The sequence below is a fragment of the Cynoglossus semilaevis genome, chromosome 20 (assembly GCF_000523025.1).
Source record: "Cynoglossus semilaevis isolate Cse_v1.0 chromosome 20, Cse_v1.0, whole genome shotgun sequence".
NCBI classification, from domain to species: domain Eukaryota; kingdom Metazoa; phylum Chordata; class Actinopteri; order Pleuronectiformes; family Cynoglossidae; genus Cynoglossus; species Cynoglossus semilaevis.
Window position 1 is genome coordinate 3,075,160 of NC_024326.1, and position 21,202 is coordinate 3,096,361.

The 21,202-nt window shown below is 41.0% G+C and overlaps 1 protein-coding gene across 2 annotated transcripts in view; it reads right to left on the bottom strand.

The window, feature by feature from the left end:
* LOC103396026 (ephrin type-B receptor 1-B) overlaps positions 1–21,202 on the bottom strand; it is a 146,761-nt gene that overhangs the window by 17,900 nt on the left and 107,659 nt on the right. The window contains exons 6-11 of one of the 2 annotated variants that reach the window (XM_008333949.3): positions 17,626–17,750; positions 10,010–10,172; positions 6,937–7,045; positions 6,308–6,372; positions 1,074–1,196; positions 63–310 (exon numbers count right to left, since the gene is read on the bottom strand). In XM_008333949.3, the coding sequence (XP_008332171.1) occupies positions 63–310; positions 1,074–1,196; positions 6,308–6,372; positions 6,937–7,045; positions 10,010–10,172; positions 17,626–17,750 (833 nt within the window). Of the gene's footprint in view, positions 1–62; positions 311–1,073; positions 1,263–6,307; positions 6,373–6,936; positions 7,046–10,009; positions 10,173–17,625; positions 17,751–21,202 lie in introns of both variants that reach the window. The other variant, XM_008333948.3, reaches the window with a different exon arrangement.

Here is a 21,202-nt window from a genome sequence, read left to right on the forward strand (position 1 = left end):
TACTTCTATTAAGCTCCAGAATACTTTCTCTACAGAGACAGTCTCTGTACTTTCACACTCACCCTGAGAAAGGAGTCCAGAGCGCCGTTTTCCATAAATTCAGTGACGATCATGACGGGACGGCTCTTTGTGACCACACCCTCCAGTCGGATGATGTTGGGATGGTCAAACTGACCCATGATGGACGCTTCAGACAGGAAGTCCCGCCTCTGTTTCTCCACGTAGCCCGCCTTCAGGGTCTTTATGGCTACGTAAATTTCCCTCTTACCAGGCAGTTTCAGGCGGCCCTTGTACACTTCTCCGAACTCACCTGGGGGGGAGAGAGGACGAGAGTGTCTCAGAGTGGCTGCTCAGTCAGGAGCAAGCGGTGGTCGATTTTTCATAATAAAACAGCGATCAGACAAATGCTTAGTGGAGTTGATTACTTCTAAATCTGTTCATTCATCAACCTCATTTGCATCCAATGTCCTTTGGCAAAATATTACTCTAAGTGCTATTATAGATCTTGATTTAGTCTATAACAAGCACGAGTGTTGTTCAATGTGTCTGTGATGTTGCCTCACACGACGCAATGTGTGTGTGTACCAGTGGAATAACAGACAACAACTAAAGTATTTCATACTGTTTGGAGAGAATACAGGTTTTGTATGAATTTTAGTGTTTACATTCAGCTTGGAGGAGCTTCTTAACAAAAGCTATGATTGGTTGACATGAAGAGGCTTTACAGCAGTCTTATATACGAAGGAAGGCGCTCCAGTAAGGTCCAGGAACCCATGGGTAAGACACTGACATTAACAGGTTTCAAAAGAAACAGAGACAAACAGAAGAGAAGGTCTGTGAGGCTTGACTTTTTTTAAATGCCATTCGTTCCCAAGGTGCCTGTCCTGATACTGCGAGTGCACTCGACAAGAGCTCTTCACATGTCTCCATCTGACAGGCTGCAAAAAGGATGCGACCTCATGACCTTCAACAAATTCCAGTTTGCACACCAGCATGTCACACCGATGGATGAAGTTACGATGATTCCTTTACATATCTGTCCCGCAGACGTAGAAAAACAAACATTCACCAACCTGCACCGATGACTTCCTCGATCTTGACCGTGGAGACGTCAATCTCCTTGGCGAATTCCCGTACAGCTTCGTTGGGGTCTTCGTAGGTAAAGGGGTCGATGTAGATCTTCATCCCTGGGGAGCCTGAGAAGTGGGTCGGGCAGCCGAGTGGGGAGGGGCAGTTAGACATGTCGGCTCGCAAAGAGAGTTCTAGAACAACCAAAGTGCTCAATGAACTTTACAGAAAAGACACATTCATTTCATTCTCTCTACTTTCCTTGCTAAAGTGCCCTTGAATTTGTGGTTTTTTGTTACAAGACATTTCTTTACAGGGACACTCCTGCTCCGAGAGACCATGCTGCTGAACAAAAAGGTTTGTTTTTTGCAGCTCCTGAGTGGGATTTGACACAGTGTGTCAGTGTTCTGCCATCAGATATCTGAAATAAAACGCTGCAGTGTTTATACTGTGCTCTTCTGGCCTTCGTTCCTCTTTACTCATCGATCTGTGTCTCTGATCCCCTGCTTGCTAAGTTTCTACATTCAACAGTGAGTCGGGGAAGAAAGGGGTCTACAGTGTCAGATGACATTATTAAAAATCATTACAGCTATTCAGAAACTCCATCTGGCGTTGTCGTAGAGGAACACTGGAATGTATAAATGATTGTTAACACATTTTTGTTCCTTTTTAAAAGCGCGGATAAGTTACAAGTCAAGGCAACAGAAAAGTATTGATGTTGGATGATTCATTACTTGCATGGAGTAACAACAGGAGATAGAGAGTGGAATAAGGGACCAGTGCTGAAATAGCACATGTATTTTTTCCCCTTCCCTTTTATCCCTTAGCGTAGCAGTCTTCATACTTTGATAGTAGTAGAACCAACTCCCCGCAGCTTTTTCCATAAGGGCTCATAGGGAGATGAAAAACTACTGCACTATCAACTAGCTGCTGATGCTGTGCTGCGATAGTTGAGCTCTGTTCACAAACCGGAGACATCGGCAAGCCGAGGACAAATTTCCTGTGTTGACAGAGCGGGAAGGGAGAACTGTTGGAAAACACTTGTAAACAAATTCAATACTCACTGCCACCAGACAGACATTACAGCAAATAAGCAGACGTAAAAATCATCATTTCTACGCCGACACCCAAGGGCAGCCCTCATTCTCAGAACTGTTTAGTCGCAACCTTGGCAGCCATGATTGGAATAAACCCATCTCCATCAAGTCAATTTGTGCCTGCTGCTTTGCATAAGCCACATGGAGGGAGGGAGGGAGGGAGAGACGCATGGAGGGAGGGAGGGCGGTGTCTCAGGGGAGAGGAACAGGATCAGGTCTGGTCTTAGAGGGATCAAGGTGCCTCACCTCGCTCTCTACTAAAAGCTGATTGCAGTCACGGCACTAATTGTCCTGAATCCTTTCTGTGTGAATGTAATTGCTCATTAGAGATTCAGAACAGATTGGATTCCAGTTAATCCATTGGTGGATTTTCCAGCTTTGCATTCCATAAAAATCATTGTGTTCACAAGTGTTGCCAGGCTGCTCACTCAGCAGCACAGCTGGACTACAACTGTAGACTTTCCTGTTGGGACTATAATGTGCAGCAAAAAAAAAAACAACCTCCTTCTTAATTTAGCATGTATTCATCAACCATATACCATGTGTTTCTGCCTACCTCTGTTGTAAACCTGGTTAACTAAAGATTAAAAACTGTCTCCTGCTTTAATATTATCATTTGTCTGTTTATACAGATCCAAATGAGGCAAAACGTCACTTCTACTTTTTCACCTGAGACAGAGCACAGCTGCCATGGCTTGAGGGTTGAAACATGTCCACGTCTCGGAACGCAACAGCTGCATTCAAAGACTTGATTGATTGGGAAAATACGGTTCATAAATGTCAACACAATCCCTAAGCGATGAGACATTACCTCGGCAAATTAAAATAATGTTTGGTTGACTGGCAAAATAAATGATATTTTACTCCAGCACATTTAATCGTGTTATTTTCACCACAGCCCACTATTACTTTGCTCTGCTTGTTTATTGAATGTCCCTAATGTATCCACAAATCAACTGCACAGCGCTAATGCTAACATTAATCCATTACCGTCTATGGGTGCAATCACATTACTGCTCACCGTGCACAGAACCTACACGCTGCCAAACGACAAGCGACAATGTTCGAAAATTAAAACACTAGCTTAAGGCAAGCTGGTTGTTAGTTCATCTTTACCATTAGCCTCACAATGTACTGAATCTAGTATCATTCCTACAGAGAATATTTTTTCTCCATAGAAGTGTTTTATGTAAATATATGATCTTCTTTATAGAAAAACAAACTGTAAATGCAAAGAGATAGTAATTGTTTTAGTTTTTAATTCGGTCTAAGATAGATAATGATGGGCTCAAATATAGCAGCTGAATTAGTTCACACCGTATGTAAATAAAGTAATTATCGATCTTATATCCATCTTTATGCCAGAAAATATGTTTGAAAAACATACCCAATATGTTCGTTTGGTTTCCTTTGAAAGTCTTGATGTTGACAAAAACGAACAGATTTGTCGAAGCCAATTTAAAACTAAATTGTTAAAAAGCTATTTGACTTCATTGGTGAATTCACCAGTATAACGTATTTATTTAGTTTAGTTTTCCTGTTTATCAATAATGGTACCTAGCTGCCACAGTCTGGTTGTAACCTCTGTGCAATGACAATAATGTTCTTCTTCTCTCTCTCCTTTAAATTTTCCCTCTATGTTGTTTGTCAATGTATGTGGAACAACAAACATTATTAGAAGTGACAAACACGGTCCAAACTACACTCGTTGGAAGAGCAGCGCTGGGGCGTGTAAAAACACACAGTGCTTTGAAAATATAACGCTTTAATTAGCCACTGCTGGCAGACCGATGGCGTGTGTAAGAGTAAGACGGCAGTAGATGTACAGAAAAAAACTGTAAATGTTCAGACGCAGCTGGTTGAGAGTGATGTAAAGGGAGAACAAACCAGCGATTAACACTAACGAACCTGGGCTTCTTCTCTGAGGATTCATCTGTTTATGACAACGTCTGCTCAGATAAGAGGCTCGTTATCACCATTCATCACTGTGTGCAGTGGTAAATGTTACTTCTCGCTTTCGTGAAACTGCAGCGGCTCAACTGTCAGTGACAGCAGCAGAATCCTGCATAACGCCTGTCACATGAGGTGGGCCGCGGAGAGGAGAGGAGGTCACATACACATACCCCCCGGATATGTGTGCGTCAACAGCTGGAATGATAAGCAGCTAGAAAAATGCAGGAAGCATTTTAGAATTTTTTTTTTTTTTTGGAGAAAATTTGTCCCAAACAATTGGCCGAGTGCTGCCAATTTATTGTTGCACTAAGTAGAGTAATTACCAAACTGTCAGTCAAATTATAAATGACGTGATGAAAATACAGCGTCACATTTTCGTGGGTTGACTTCATGTTTGTGCGATTTGAAAATTAAAGTAATAAATCCAGAAACGGAATCCCTAATGGCCAATGGACGTTCAACAATCGCAGCAGCGGATGACTCCGCTGTTGTGTTTACTCTACTTTTGATAATTTTGCTTTTTTTTTTTTTTTTCACTTACAAAACTGACAACTGTCCATTTTGGAGCCCTTTGCTGTTGCCACTAAAGCTGTGATGTGAAGTAACTGTCGAAATGCCTTGCTGTGTTGGGCTCAGCAAAACTCAATCCCATGAAATGAGCACCTTTACACACGGCTACGGTTGACAGAGCAGCCATTTCTTTTCAGGTTCAAACTGTAGACACAACATTGCAGGCGTCTGTGTGAGTGTGTATTTCAGGGGTCCCCCACTCCCCGTCACCCCCAACCATCCCATCATACTGCAGCAGGAGAGAGCTTAAAGCGAGACTTAGTCACGGCTATGGTTAAAGCCCAGAGATACAGTTTGTCTGTCAGTCAGTGTCAAGGTGTGAAGAGATGAAAACGTCATTTCTGTCTTTGGACAACAGTAACCTGAGCAAAACTCTCTTTTACTTCACCTCCATTTGAAGTCATTCTCTACCATTTGACAGCTGTTATATACCAGACAAAGGAGAACATTCAACTGTTAGAAAATATACATAAAAAATGCATGGGCTTCAATTAAAACGAATTTTCTTTTTAAAGGTCAGCAAATTCTTTTTAATTTCTTATTTTTCATGATCATGACTAAATTTGTTTTGATCTGAATTAATTCAAAAATGCCTGTTTGACCATCCTAGTCATCATGTCTATTGAAGCATGAATGGAACTTTAATAACTATTTAGAAAAGGTCTAATGACCTACTGCGAGTGGTTATGAAATATTGAAAATTTCAGGTACAGCTTTGACTCATGCCGTCTAGTTATAAAAATGAAAGAGTTGATTTTTATTTTCACTAAAGAATTTTTACGACCTACTGTTTAAAATGCTGGGTTTCTGACTTAAAAAAACAGCCTTGATGGTCCATAAAGCAGGGGGAATGAATAAATTAGTCTAAAACAGTTCATCTGATTTATTTAAAGAAAATAAAAAGCTGAACTAATCCGTACCAGCTAAAACATGTGCAATTAGTACTACTCTAACAGTTAAGAGTAGATAAAATCGAAAAGATCCGAATATTTAGGATGTGGCAAACATGCGTAAATAGAAAGCGCAGCATAGTTTCTAATTATTACAACTGCTGTGTTAAGAAGTGATGCAATAATCTTATAATTGTTCTAAGAAGAGATGATGAAACAACCTTGTATTGCAGTTCTGACCTCAGGGTTCTGTACATTTTTGGTACAAAAAGTGTAAGAATAAATTCTAATAATAAGAATAATATTAATAAGAATAAAAAGAATACTTTTTTTGTTATTTTTCAACAGATTGGGACATTTTTTAACACAAATTAAAAATATATTTTATAAACCATGATAAACATGTTGGAGGAGTCCCCAGTCAAACCTACAGTACAGGACGCTGTTTCAAGTGAGTTATCATGTTTGATGTATTAGCAGAGAAGAAGTCGAATTCAACTGTTGTATAACTGCTAACTAACATTAGCACCAGAAAAGGGGACGGAATACTTTGAAATAATTAATGTATGGTTACAGCCATTATGTCAACTGATGTAATTAAGTCTCCCAGGTAGAGAAAGGAAAACAAAACGGTTGTCAAGTTACTCATTAAAAAAATGACACAGATATGTTGGAAATATGGGACAGGAAACTGGGTTGTGGGGACTGTGAATGTCCAGGTGGACTCACCTCTTCCTGTGCTGTAGTGCTGCAGCTTGTCACTGTACACAGCCTCCTTGGTGTACGCCCTTTTCCTGAGGGATGAGTAAACATTGAGAGACAGGATGAGAAACTAGGTCTTCTGAAAACGAGGTGGCTGAAACAGCAGCGGTTGCGGAGGGTTAGCGACGGTAAATTAAGTTTATGAAAATGAGATGATATTTAATTAGACTTTGATTTGGATCTCTCTGCTCTTCATCTGTCTCCTCTGCCCGTGCATCAAAAGAACGCAGTTCATTTGATGAACGCTTTTACTTGTTCAAATGTGCATGTGGGCTAAAAGAAAATCTGACTTTCATACATCTGAAGAGGAGCAAGACGGTGACGGTAACAACATGATAAATTGCAGCGACTTTGAATAAATTACCAGGGCCGTGTAGTAATTCAGAGGTTCTGTCCTTGATCCATTTCAAATTAGGTTTTAGTTTAAACAGGCTGTTTTACCGGCTACAAATACATGGAAGAACACAACTGGTGCAAGTTTACTGGATACATGTAAGGCCAAATATATGAATGACTGCCCTTGGTTATTTTTGTTGGTATTTTACCATTTGGATAATCTGTGAAACAGGTCACATTTAAGAGAGAACAGTGTTTACCTGCTGCAGACGATGGAGATGGCAACGAGGGAAACGATGAAGACCACTCCAGCTGCAGCTGACCCTGCGATTAGAGGAAGCTGTTCTCTCAGTTCAGACTTGAAATCATCTGTGAAACAAAAAAAGCTGGTCAAAAGTTGTTCATTAATTCAAAAATAAATTTGATCAATTACATAAAAACTCAAAGACCTAATGTGACAGGCAAAAACAATATTTCTTGACATAGTAAATACACGAACGTATACAAAACATGAAATCCCCTGAAAAGATTTGGCATTGAAGGAGTCATATCTGTGCATTAAAGCCGTTGGCTAAAACCGTTAATCAATATGTATGAACATGAAGCCCTTGGGCAAAATTGGAATAGAAAATGTCAATCCACCTTGATGGACACAGTTGCACGTACTTCAGGAAATCATTATCGTCAGCAGAGCCTGGAAACCTTCGAAAACACTAACACTGGTTATTTGTCATGCAAAGAAAATGCTAATTTGAGAAGAACTGAGAGGTTTAAAACACAGTCTTTGGTCATTGAAGCAGATACATTATAAATTCATCAGAAATGTTCTTAAATTGTTATTGTCTGGAGAGAAAAACGCCAGGGCTAGATATAAGATCTTATATTTAAGTAAATAATATTTTTGCTTTACTGGATTTTTATTTTTAGGTGAAGGTCAGCTGTATTTTAGGAACTTGGATTTTAAACGACGAATTAAGGCCACAATAATTATATGATTATTGTTGGCCAGCATGCAGTCCAGAATTTCTATTGATTAAAGTATACGATGCAGTAGCAGTAGGAAGAGTAGAGTTAGATCAGAGTACCGACTGTTTAGAAGCTTCAACTTTTTATGATGCAAGAATATGGCAAAAAACCAAAAAAACGCAAAGGTCAGTTACCTGCTTTCCAAAGAATTACAGTTTTTTTATTGCGTTTTGTTAGGATTGTCCAAAGTTCTCTGGAGTGTTTAGAGCTGTGGGCTCGGCAGATAAAGTGTTAGATGAGATGTGCTAATGGATAAGGAGAAACATAAACCCCTCCGCCGAGAGGTGTCGACTGGAATCCTGCCAGCTTCTGCAGGACTCTCTGACAGGTTGGGTTTGATAAACCAGGAGAATGACAGTGAGACAGAGAGAGTGTGAAAAGGATAGAGCTGCTGTTTAAAAAGAGTAATGTGTGTGTGTGTGTGTGTGTGTGTTTACAGGGTTGCATCAATCATATCTAACCCACCTGTCAGAGAAGAACAGACAAGAACATGCAGCCCAATATGTTGGTTTTTTTTTTTCTTTGGTGTTGACAATCAGTTGTCACAACTGCAATGCATGATGGGATTGGGAATCATATTGCTTGGGTAGTGACCATCAGTTGGACACCAGATTCTGCGGTGAATTGTGGGATACATTGAGTGACCTTTATAGTTAACTATTTCCACTCACTAAACAATCGGACATCGCTACAAAATGGCGCTCCCTATATAGTCTTCTATGTAGGGCGTAGACGGCGGTGGACAAAGCGTTAATATACAGTATCTTAATAACAAGGATAATAAGGATTGGAACACATGGGAAAAAAGGAGATTGACTGGCATTGACTGGCCTTGAGTCTTTCCTGGAAATGATTTTGGTCATTTTTCACCATGCGAATGTGACTATACAAAACACCAAACCATGTGGAAAAAACGTATGTTTCTTGTAGCCTGAGCTAATGACTTTGGGTCTGAGTCTAAAGATTTGTGTTGTTCAATCACTCTCCTGAGAAACCGACGGCCTCTCTTCCCTCCAACCCTAGACCTGTCAATCAAGTCGACTTGTGTGTTTGTGCGTTCCGGAAGGTGAAAAGACACCCTGTTGAGGTGTATGAAGACATGCTGACAGGAGGACAACAGGGATGATATGTTTAGTGGTGTAGAGGTTGCACGGGTAGGAAGTGTCTTCCTGTCACAGACAAAAGGAAAAAAACGCTTGAAAAAGTGAGAGGAGGCGGAACTGTGGGTGTGATCTTCAACAGCTCTTTAGCATCTGATGCTAATTGCCATGAAGAATGTTGTGCCGTGGCAGTTGGCCAAGGGATGAAACATAAACAGTGTTTGTGCGAATCGGTGTGAGCGTCTGCTTGAAGGGGCACACGTTTGATGGAACAATAATCAACCAATCAGCACAGCCGTTGACATGACTGCAAGTAACGACAAAAAGCCAAAATAATGTACCAATAACGATAGATAATATTCATCCCATTTTCTTATAAAACATTAATATCTAATTAATCAATAAATGTGTCTTTGAAACATTGAGAACCAGCGTCCTGGAGCATTTTATAATAAGGCAGCTCTCTTATGAGTGTTGCACAGATTCAGTGGAATGTTTAATCCATCCAGACGGCATCGTCCTGTGAACCAACCATCCAGACTGAATCATATTAGCAATGATTTCACTTCCTGGCAAAACTATGAAGAAGTGCTTCATGAAGTAGTGAGATGCAAAACCACTTAAACCAAGTCTTTGCACAAAAAAACACCTCCTTGCACTTGCACTAATTAACATGGATCCATAGCTCTGCCAGGAGAGCAGGTGTTGGAGCCCCTCGTCAGCTCCTCTTCCTCTCCAACAGTCCAAACCCCACCCCATGGCAAAAAAAAAAATTAGCTCATCAACTACTAATCACAGCTATGCATTCTGGGACATCACTCCAACAACAGAAGGACCGAGTGAAAAACCAATTAGCTAAGCATTTTGGATCGTACGCAGATAGTTGCACAAACAAAAGACACTCGGCTACATGGTGAAAGCACCCACACACTTCCGATCACACCCAAACCTGGCTGTGAAGGAAATTAATTTAGCTGTAAAATTAGATCTGCAATCAAAGATTGCACTCCCCTTCTGTCCCCCCCACCCTCCCTAAACCAATAGTAAAGTGGCCACAAATACAATCGAAGTCACTCGGCTAATTCATTAGAGTTTGCGTGCATCAGTATGTGCATGTGGGAGAGAGGGAGAGAGGGAGAAGGGGGGGCGAGGGGGAGAGAGAGAGGGAGGCTGAGAAAGCTGTGTCTCCTGGCTCAGTGATCCTTACCATCTGTGAGGGTTTGGAAGCACATCTTGCTGCTGTATTTGCCAAAGCCAGCTACAGTCCTCGCCCGCACCTGCACCACGTAGACCGTACCCGACCTGAGACCCTCCACACGAGCAGTGTTGGTGTGGCTCCGCAGGATGGTGGAATTAATCTCTGCGTGGTCCTGAAGACAGCAGCAAACACAGAGCGCAGGTTAAAGTCATTCACTGAGAGGAAAAACATTATTTTTGCACAGTTTCACTAAAAACTGCAGGGAAAATATATTTACTATGTTCAGAAACACAGTGGGAAAAGTCCAACAAATCCACATATAGTTTTGTAAAGAACAGACAAATGGACACAAGTGACATTGCAGAAGAATTTAAAATTGCACATAAAACAGTACAGGCCTAATGAATTGGGAAGTACTTCAGTGTACTGTGTACAGTGTACTGGTATACTCCAGACATAGAGGAAATGTAGTTAAGCTCTGATATTGAGCAGATGGAAACAATAAATAAAAATAAAATAGATAAAGAACAGACAATAAGGCAACTTTATTTGTCATTGTATCAAATATGTAAACAACGAAATTCATCCTTTGAATTTCTACTCCTGAAACAGTAGCAGTGGGCTACACCACACTGAAGCGATCGGGGGCATCAGGCTCTGTTTGGGCTAGGGTTTGAACTGAAAAGCCCAACCTTTTACCGTACCGTTGCCTTTGTCGTGTATCTGTGATTTGTACAGTCCCAGGGCAATGTGAATGTATTACTCACAGTATCTGACACTGCCTTAAGGGTTGAAGGTCACACATGTTGGACAGTGAGTTCTACTAATGGCCATATAGTATTTGATTTTTTTTTATTATCACAATATAAGTTCTGGACATGCATTGACTGCAGCAGCGGTGAATCTATTTATTTTTATTATTTTTTACTTTTTTATATAAATATAAATACTGTATGTCTTCTATACATTTGGCAGCATGTTCTGCACTGGGCCTTCTTGGATGTATCTGCTATGAGGGGAATCAGTAATTACTTAGTCCTGTCACCCTTCCATAACCCAGAGTGAATATGACAGGGAGAAAACAAGGCCTACCTACACTACACCCACAGCTGCAGGCTGCTGATACCTTGCTGCCGACATGTTATAGAGAGTGAGGGGGCACTTGAAAGAAGTGATGAAAAATTAAAAAAAAAAAAAAAATCTCAGAGAAAGTGTGAATTGTGGATGGTTCTTTGTTAGCTTGGTACACATACTAGTCTTCAATGCAGAATCTTATAAAAAACAAATATGAAAAAAAAACAAACAAACCCAGCAGTGTCGAGTGAAAAGGTAGAGGAAAGGAGGTAGGAGAGAGGATGGAAGACGATGGCAGGAAGCGATAAGAAAGTGGAGGCAGGAGAACCGACATCGAAATCATTATCCAATCTGATTGGTGTAATTGAATCATTCCGGTTGCTCCATCATTGAGCGTACAAGGTAAACAAAGTTATGAAATCTGCCCCCAACATAATGATGTGAGCAATCACATTAGCTCTTATTGGACACTCTGGGCTTGATGAAGACAAATGTTTGGGCTTAGGAAGGGAGAAACATTGCACCAACACCGTCTCATTCTATCTCTGAGAGCGAAGAGAGACGCTTACAGATGAGACGCTGGATGTAATTGGTTTAGAAAGTTCAATCATTTTCCAGACCTTTTGTGCAGGAAATCACACAGAAATCTTTCTTTCTTCCCTCCACAGGCTGCATACAAATCACACAGAATTAGGAAAGTTCTTTCTCCAACAGTTTGTGTATTTGGTGCAAAAGCCGCAAAACCCTATGGGAAACCTGGTCACATATTCATATGTTATAAAACATATCTGAGTGCATTGAGAACACAAGGGTGTGTTTTATGTATTCCAGCTATAGGACACGTTTCTGAGGACCATGCCCCATCTGTTGAGGTGAATGGAAGACAGGTGAGCCAACAGACGGCAAACCGCCAAAGGGGGGTGAGGTGGGGTGTGGGGTAATTTCTCCAAAGCCAGGAATGGTCTTTTCATGCTGCCAGTCAAATGGGGATTATGTGACACAGTCCCATGCACACACGCACTCTTAACAGTGTCCAGGAGCACACACACACAAACATACACATGCCCGCCATTTAAAAATGAGCTGGCATTTGGCACTCCAGCAGGTTAGGGGAGAGCCAAAAAAAAAAAAAAAAAAAAGGCCACGCCAATAGGGACTTCCAGCCATGAGAGGTCCTCCCCTGCTGCCAGTCAAGTGGAGATTAGGAGAACTACACCCTAGGTTGCTAAATAAAGACAGTGTTGCAGGTGGAAAAGCAGATGGTGGAACAGCCAATCAAAAGCACGACCAGAGGTGACAGACAGGCAGAGCTGTTGGGAGTTGATAGTTTCTGTCACATCCCCTGAAGTCATTGGAACAAACTTGGCATGACAAAATCTATAATAACGACTGTGGCCCATTTGAAAATGATTTGCGACAGATGCTCATGCTTTTTTCAGTCTCTATACAGTAATGCAGTATATTTGACAAATAACCTTTGTTAGAACAAAGGGAATTAGACCTTAGAATCAGGCTAGTAGGAATAGTACTGTAAGATTAATAATAATAACAATTATTATTATTGTTGTTTTTGTTATTATTATTATTATATAATTATATATATATTATATAATTCCTTGTGGCAGTCCACAAGGAACATCCATGTATTCAAGGCCCAGTATTGTTCCTCCATTTTGACCAAATAAGCTGTTTTTATTTTTTAATTTTCCCTTCTGCATAACAGAGAGAGAGAGCGAGAGAGAGACAGAGAGAGAGAGAGAAAGAGAGAGAGAAATAAGATAATTTAATACAGAGCAATAAATAAATAAATAAATCCTGCCAAGCACCCAAAATGGACCGCATGGCCACCTGGCACAGGCAGACATGGTTGGACACCATGTGTCCTTTTCACAGGCTTGCATCGATTCAAATAACACACTCACCAACAAACGTGTCAAAGTAGAGGAGAGAAAAAAAAAAAGAAGTATTCCATTTTCAACACCCCACCCCACTCCGAAAAAAATACAATTAAACTTTTATGGATGTTCTAGTTTAAAAATGTATAATCCTGACCTCATATACTGTCATTTTGTTGTTGTCTCCTCAGAAAGGACATGCTCTGCCTACATCATCTGGAGTTTTATCCTCTATTCTCTGTGATTGCACAGGCATGCTGTACATCAACAGTCAAACCAGTGTTGTTTTATGATAAACATCCACTTGAGCGAAACAACAGAAAAGCAGATTCCTTGTTCCAAAGAAAACACACCTTAAGGAAGTGAAAAGAGGTGAGAAGCAGGAGAAAGTCAGCGAGTTCTTCTTCTGTGTCTTCAGTTTCCTTCATTCTTTGAAGCCCTGAACACACATGAACCCCCTGAAGGTGGTTTAAAGACAGATTTCATCTGATATTCAGAGGCAGTCTGGAATGCATCCGGACAGGGTGTTTCACTCTCATGAACTGCTCGTTATATGATAAGAAGTTTTTTACTCCCATGTCTACGTATTTGTGGTGGGATTTTCTTTCTTGACATATATTTTAAATCCAAGCTGTGTTCATTTTAACAATTCAGTGTCAACTGACAGACATAAACAGAAAAATGTTACACTGTCTCATGGAAATTCCTAATCCTATCTCCTTACACCAGTGGTTTCCAATGTGGGGGGCAGGTCCTGCCATAGGGGCAAATTTTCTTTATTTGCCCAAGAGTCACTGGGGGAAATTGCACAAATTTGTAATGTGGATTTAGGCTATTATATTAAATACTAAATATATTAAAAAAATCTAAAGGAGGGTTATCCCGTTACCACTTTTTACAAAACAACATAAGTGTGAGTACTTCTTGTGTACTCTCAATACAAAGTAACATCACCAATGCTTTTTTAGGTTGGTTTTCAGTTCATGTAGAATAAACATAAAGGTGGTGTTGAAAAGGTGGCACCAGTCTGTGGTAAGAGGCGAGGACATCACCAAGGAGGAAAATCAAACCAGACTTTTCTATTTCTACTCATTCAGAGATGACTATTTTCACCAAAAAGGAAACAAAAAATACTGTTTAAAAACATATAGCATATATCAGTCCCTTTACAGTATGTGTTTAGGTTTAACCTGTTTTTTGTGTATGTGTTAATCAGGTTCAAGGTTATTGTTAAGCTGATTCCAATTTTTATTTATTACCCTGTGGTCTAAGTGAGGCAATACTTCCGAAAAGGTGTTCATACATGTCATGTTATTTCCACAGAAAATAATTACACCCGAGTGAGCAGATGGGAAGAGAGGAAGTCAAGAGTTGGGAAGATTCTCACCACTAGCTGGGGCTGTGCTGTGAAAGGCCTTTATTTCTACAAATTAAATCAGAGTCATTAGGAGTCTGTACAGCATCTCTGTGCGTCCACAACAGTATTGCAACTGGGTCTCGCTGATGGCACGGGAAGGACGGGAAGAATTGAAAATTATTATTCTTGGCTTCTCTTCTGAAGAACAGCTAATTTTATTTGAAGTAGAAGCGGCCACTCAGAGCCAGAATGCAGATGGCGCTACGTTACAGACAGTGGTGACAGAGCTGTGGGCTAGTTGTTTCTGCTGAGCCTCTTCCACTGGGGCTGCTGTCACACTGAGGGGACACATCTGAACTAGAGCTGACGATTCCACACACACACACACACACACGGAGACAGGCTCACACACAAACACATGTTCCCTCTGACACCAGCACCCAGAGAGCCATCAGTAACCAGAGCCACTAGCTGCTCCTGCTCCAGCCTTAATGGAGGGCCTGACCTCTGCTGCACTGAGTTATTTCCACCCTCCCCAAAATTTTTAGGAAATGCAATGAATTGAGTGTGTGAAAAATAGGAAGAATGGTGGACTAGTATCATACGTTCTTTTTTTTTTTTAGTGAAGAACCTTAAAAGTCATTTCATCTTGCCTCCCACTTTGCAGCATCCTGTGGCCACTTGAACTATAATAAGAAGGTGGTTTGAGGAGGAGAGAAAAACATATTGGGAGAACAGCCTCTAGCAACCACTGGAGCTTCAAGGTAAATTGGTAAAAGCAGCGTTTTCCATTTATGCATCTACAGAATAAAGTATCCCCTGGGAGGACAACCATTCAGAGCCTTACAGTTACTGTACAGTAGGGGGCATGGACAGAGAAACGATTGGTTGACACGTCAACGTGAGTGGCACCTCACATTGACGAGGAGTCAAAAAGCCAAAAGCATTTTTTTCCCCCATGTGCCAACACAATTCTTACTGATATTTTATCACCGATTTGACCAACAGTCATAACCACATCTAAAAATGGGCGATAACGTGACTCTGCATGGAAGGAATATTTACAGGTGGCTACATTAGCAGAGGATGAAAATTAATTTAACTTGAAAATGTATACTACTGTATTTTCCAACCTTTTTTTTTATTTGAACCCGGGTGAAGTTTGTGTTTAAACTTGTTTCTAACCATGGGGCAATTTCGTTGGCTCTGCCACTCAAGGTCATATAAACACAATGTCCCCTGTTTAAAAATCAGGAGACCATCTGGAGACCTTTGTCCAATGTCACACTGCAAACTCTCCCTGTTTCAAAGTGTAAGCTTTCAAATAAAGGCAGGGAAAGGAATACAAAACGTAGCACTGGGAAGATGTCTAAATGAGCTTTCAAAAAAATAAACAGTTCCTAATAATTTACCCAAAGGTAAAGTGTTGTGTAGAAAAGCTCAGTGACTTTTGACTCTATATTTAATTAGAGGAATCACCTATTTGTCGAGTGACAGTGTCACAGGCAGCTTTTGTAAACAGGTAGAGGAGGTTTCCTCAGAGCTCCAGCATGGATGAAGACATCTCTCTGCTGTGAAAAGAACTGTCTGACTGTGCCAGGGACACTGGGACAATCAGCCCCGGAACTGTTACAGTGTGACTACACACAGATTAATTTAGGCATTAGAAGATGGATATAAAAAGGAGAGCATTTAACATGCCTTTTTAAAATGGAAAACACCGGATTGCTAATTAAAATGATGGCATTAATGTGACACTGTGAGAGGCTGACTGCATGAACATGAGAGCTGATGGAGCATTAGTCATTTTTACCCTTATGACAAACAAGCTGCATCATTATTTCAGTCAGTCAGACAGGAATATAAGCATTTAAATAGACATTTTCATATACTTTCAACGAACCAATAATCCTAGCACCTTTTTTCTAACAATTTTCAGTCATCATATAGAGCAACCAATCGTCCAATCCGGCCAGAAAAAGAAAATATTGTGTTGTCTCCACTATTAAAGCAACTGAAATAAAACCGAGACTGAACTAACAGTAATACCTACCATTTATGACTCTATTTACATTCCGTTAGACCAAAAATATGATTTTTATTTGTCTACCACCCCCAAGGTCTTTTTCAGATCCGAAAATCTCTTTCCTGTGGCACGATGTGGGAAGAAGCAAACAGTGTAGCTCGCCTGCTGTGATAGAATCACACTGAAGGACACATGAAGGTTCATCACAAAAGGGGTAAACAGAGCTGAGCGCAACCTCTCCATCACCTGAATTATCCACCGTTCAATTAGCAATCATGTCCTCGTTAATTCCCTAATTTGCGATTACGCCGTGCTCATCTACTTGTGAGAGGACGCACTACATAAAATCAATAGGATTAGGTTTCATTGATATGCATGAGCTAATGGGAGGCTGTAGTAATGTTATTTACATGACACATAGCCCTCTGGCAGATTCCATTCTGTGGCCCATCCAGTAGCGGAGGAGACACAGCGAGTGATGCAGTTATTATCAGACATGGACTCAACCTGGAACATCATTAAAAGCACAATTGTTGTCATTCCTTTGGGAAAGTGTTAACTGTGACACTCCTTGACTCAAAGATGAGGTTGTTAATATTGATCCGTGAACTTTAGCCAAAAACTTGTTAAGAAAATAGGGGACAAAGCAAAGCTTTAAAAAAAAAAAAAACCCACATTGGACGTTATCTTTTCTTTGGAAAGTATAGTATTGGTGGAGGTGTTCCAAGTCCTGCAAAAGTCTTTGCTGGCAATGACAAAGACTGATGGTGAAAAAATGTGCAAGGAGCAACCGTATACATATTGATCAGCTTCAGGAGGACAAACAAGGGTCCAAACACAAAGGCCGGAGTGTCTCATCCCACAGTATCATTATGTCCACACCTCGAGAAAAGCCTACAGGTCAATACCGCAGCGGCCGAGGTGCTGTGTTGTAGGCTAGGAGACTTAATAAAGCAGACTTATTGTGTGAGAGCAGACGGGTCGATGGTACTCCCTCCAGATGCAATGCATTTTCACAGCGGGACAGGTGGCTGCACCGTGCAAAGTGGGCCTGGAGCAGAGGTCAACCTATTCAATTCATCAGCAGCAGAAAGCAGGGAGTGGTGGAAGTGAGGGAGTGATCGCGATGGAAGAGAGTGTATTATCACCCTGGGGGTCTCTGACCACAGATATCTTACATTCTCCTCTAGAAAGGGTGACAAAGCTATAAACCCATATCGCTGAAAACATGTTTGTTTGAAGTGCATTTAATTTTAATACAGTGTGAGCTCACCTTCTCATAGAAGCGCAGTTCGTAGTCCAGAATGATGCCATTGGGCTGTTCCGGCTGTGGCCATGAGAGAGTGAAGCTGTTCATGGTGGAGCTGATCTGGTGCATGATGGGAACTATGGAGGGAGCTGTGGGGTACAGGGAAACAAGGGTAAAACAAACGAAATACATTTGGTAACACTGTTCAGAACACATTCTGTATGACAACAAGTATAAAGAAACCAAACAGTTGTATTTCTGTGCAAAAAAGGGGAAAAAATATATCAATAAAAATATAAAAAAATATAAAATACATATATACATGCATTATCACTAATTAAATCATTTATCAAAAATATATAAAAAATAAATAAAAATATAAAATATATATAATATATATATACACATGTATTATCACTAAATAATTTAGCAAAAAAAATACATATACATACATGTATTATTATTAATAAATACTTTACCAAATTTTACTACTGGTAAAAAGTATTTTTAACTACTGTATATTAAAGTTCCAACATTTTGAGGTGACATTTCAAAGATAACAGAATTCTAGAGCGTAGACTGTGTCCCATGTCTGACTCAAACCACACACAGTGCAGATATCACCGCGCTGCAAACAGTGTGAATTTTCTTTGGTACAACTTCCACTTTAATAACTGTCCAGGTACCAAGCTGAGTCGAGGCTGATCGGAGTCACAGTCAGGTATTTTCTGGCAGCGTGGGACAACATTGGCCAAGGTACCGCTGCCAGAATGGGCTGCAGCTTGAGAGTGTGGACACGGGGTAAATATCACTTGCGGTGAGCAGTGCTACCTCTCTGCCAGAATCATCACTCTGGCTCTAATCCAGGAGCACAGTTGTGGTACTGAGGAGTTTTTAATATATCCATCTTTTTTTTTTTTTGCATTAATTTGTGCAGGTGACAAAGAAATATTTGAACCCCCACACCCCTTTAATTCAGGAAAAGTCATTATTCCTGAAGTCTATTTATGGAGATAATGCAGTCTTCTGTCATTATTTTGGATATAAATACAAACACTGTCTGTCTGAATGCAGACACGGGGGTGTCATTTTACCTCTACAGGCTTCGACTTGTCCCCTTAACTTTTTGTCGTCTCCTGCTCACTCCTCCATCTCCTGCTGCTCCTCACTCTTCACATGCGGATAAGTGGTTATTTTATTGGACAGGAGAATGACATCATCTGCAGTCGGAAGGAAGTGTCGGTGAGTCTACACAGTCGGAGCCCTGATGACTGGACCACCGTAACTTGTTGAGAAACGAGGGGCTTATTTATACACACTGTGAATTAGCTGAATGCGTTTTTACAATGTGGATGTCAATGCTAAAAGTTAGGATTTTTTTGTCCTTGTATGGACAGTGGAGGTTTTAGTTTACGTTTGTAGGCAACAGGGCTGAACATAGAAAGATTCAATGAACAGTTCAAAACTTGCGAACTCAAAACTGAGGGACGTATATATGTGTGTTTATATTGTAAGCTGTACAACACGTCACAACTCATTTGAAACGCTCGTTTTTCTATAAAAGTTTAATTAGTAAATCTCCTTCTCCACACATTTACCACAGCGCAGCTCGTCGTTAAACTTTAAATGGCGTGTTGCTAAGTGTCACACCTCCATGTTTCTTTGAAGCGCATGAATTTGAAACTAAATTTTTCATGTCTTCTCAAATGCCCCATGAAATTGAGCGTTTGGAGATAAATCCTCGCTAACCTCGCTGATCAAAGCCATTCAGAAACACACAATGGCATTTGATGAAAACCGATTCCGTGACTCCTCGTAAAAAAGTTCAAATCTCCTCTGCCTTTAGCACTGCAAAAAGGAATCTCCACCTCACCCCCTCCCTCACCCCTCATGTCTGAAGGCATGAATACAACCCCACACAAGCCCAAACCCTGTATTTTGCCTAATAGCCCCTTGGCTCGGGGTCTGTTTGCTGCTGAGGTCTAGTCATTTCTCCACCTGGTTTCCTCTCACCATCTTCCTGAATAACCTCTATTCAGAAAAGCAGTGAATGGCAGCCTCTCCGAACTGAATGGTGCCTGAAAAAAGTTTTTTTTTCATTATGTATTTTACCTCCCTCTGTACTTAACACTACCATAAACACTGGTAGCAGGGCTCTATTAGAAGCTAATCTGCAGTTTTTCTGAGGTCTTGAGCAAAAGTGAAAAAAACCCAGTATGAACACATCCTGTTCTGTCTCCCTCCCTCGGCCCTCACCTCTCGCCATCCTTCCCCCTCTTCTCCTCTCTCCCCTCTCCCTACACTTGACGTAGAGTGCGAGGGCTGAGCTTCACCTCGCTACACTTCAGGCTTTCTGCCTCTCAAGCTGGTTCGCGCTCCACTGACCAGGGCTAGCCTTGCCTGGGCTGCATTATCAATTACCGGCCACAGGCACACACAGTTCCTGACAGACCCAGGGGAGAGGCACTCCACACAGACATTCCTGCAGAAGGAAGGAGGGGTCTGAGGTGCAGTACCTCCACAGGGCTGTGGGAACAAAGTCATACTACAAGTGCAATGTATTTTCCACTTTTTAAATGCCAAATTTCATAATTATTATTATTGTATTTTAGCTCATGATTGTCCCAAACTCGCTCTGTGATCTACTGGTAGACCCTGATCCACTTGTTGGGCAGCCCTGATGAATAAATTGTGAAATTCAGTGCCAGAAATAACCCAGTACAGATTAAAATTACAAACAAATATAAAAATACTGTAAATCTGACTTTGGCTTCATTTAAAAGATAACTTTCAAACTAAACTTTTTGTGTCCAGCTACAAAACAAGAAACAAAAGCCATTTTGATCAGGAAACGTTGTATAAAAAGCATTGGAACACGTGCGTCTGTGTCCAGAGAGAGAGAGCCTACGTGTGAAGAGCCAGTCAGAGAAAATGTGTCAGGCCCGTACGAGGATGAGGTTCAGCCCGATGAGGCACAGTTGTCCCCTCCAACTGCCGCCCCCCTCCCCCCACCACTGTTACCATGGGACGACGAGGCTGACAGTGATTGGTGACTGTGTCCTGCACTCCTCTCTTCACCCTGCATCTTTCCCATCCCCTGCTCCTGTGCTCCACTTTTATCTGGCCCCACTTGCTGCCCCTGGCTTTTAATGCAGAGCTTGGATCACCATTAATCAAAGTCAAAACCTCCTGGTGTCAGGACGATACAGAGAAAGAGAGAGAGAGAGAGAGGGAGAGAGAGAGAGAAGGAGGCAGAGAAAGAGAAAGAGAGGAAAAAAAGAGTTTAAGAGAAAAAAGAGAATACGAATGAATGTGGCGATAGAATAAAAATCATATTTTGCGGAATACAATGGAGTTACTGCATTATTTTTTACACGTCTGCTGAGGAGCATCTGTTTTTATTATGGTACCTGCGGTGTACAGCCATAATTCTAATGTTATGGGGAAGGACTATCATATCAAATGTGCTGTTTGATATATTGAAAGACGACTCCGGCTGTACAGTATTTCACCTCCATAAAGTTTGGACTGAGAAGAGACAGACTATTTGCGAATGACGCTGTGCCAGAACCCATAATGCTACTGAGGAGTGTATTTTTTT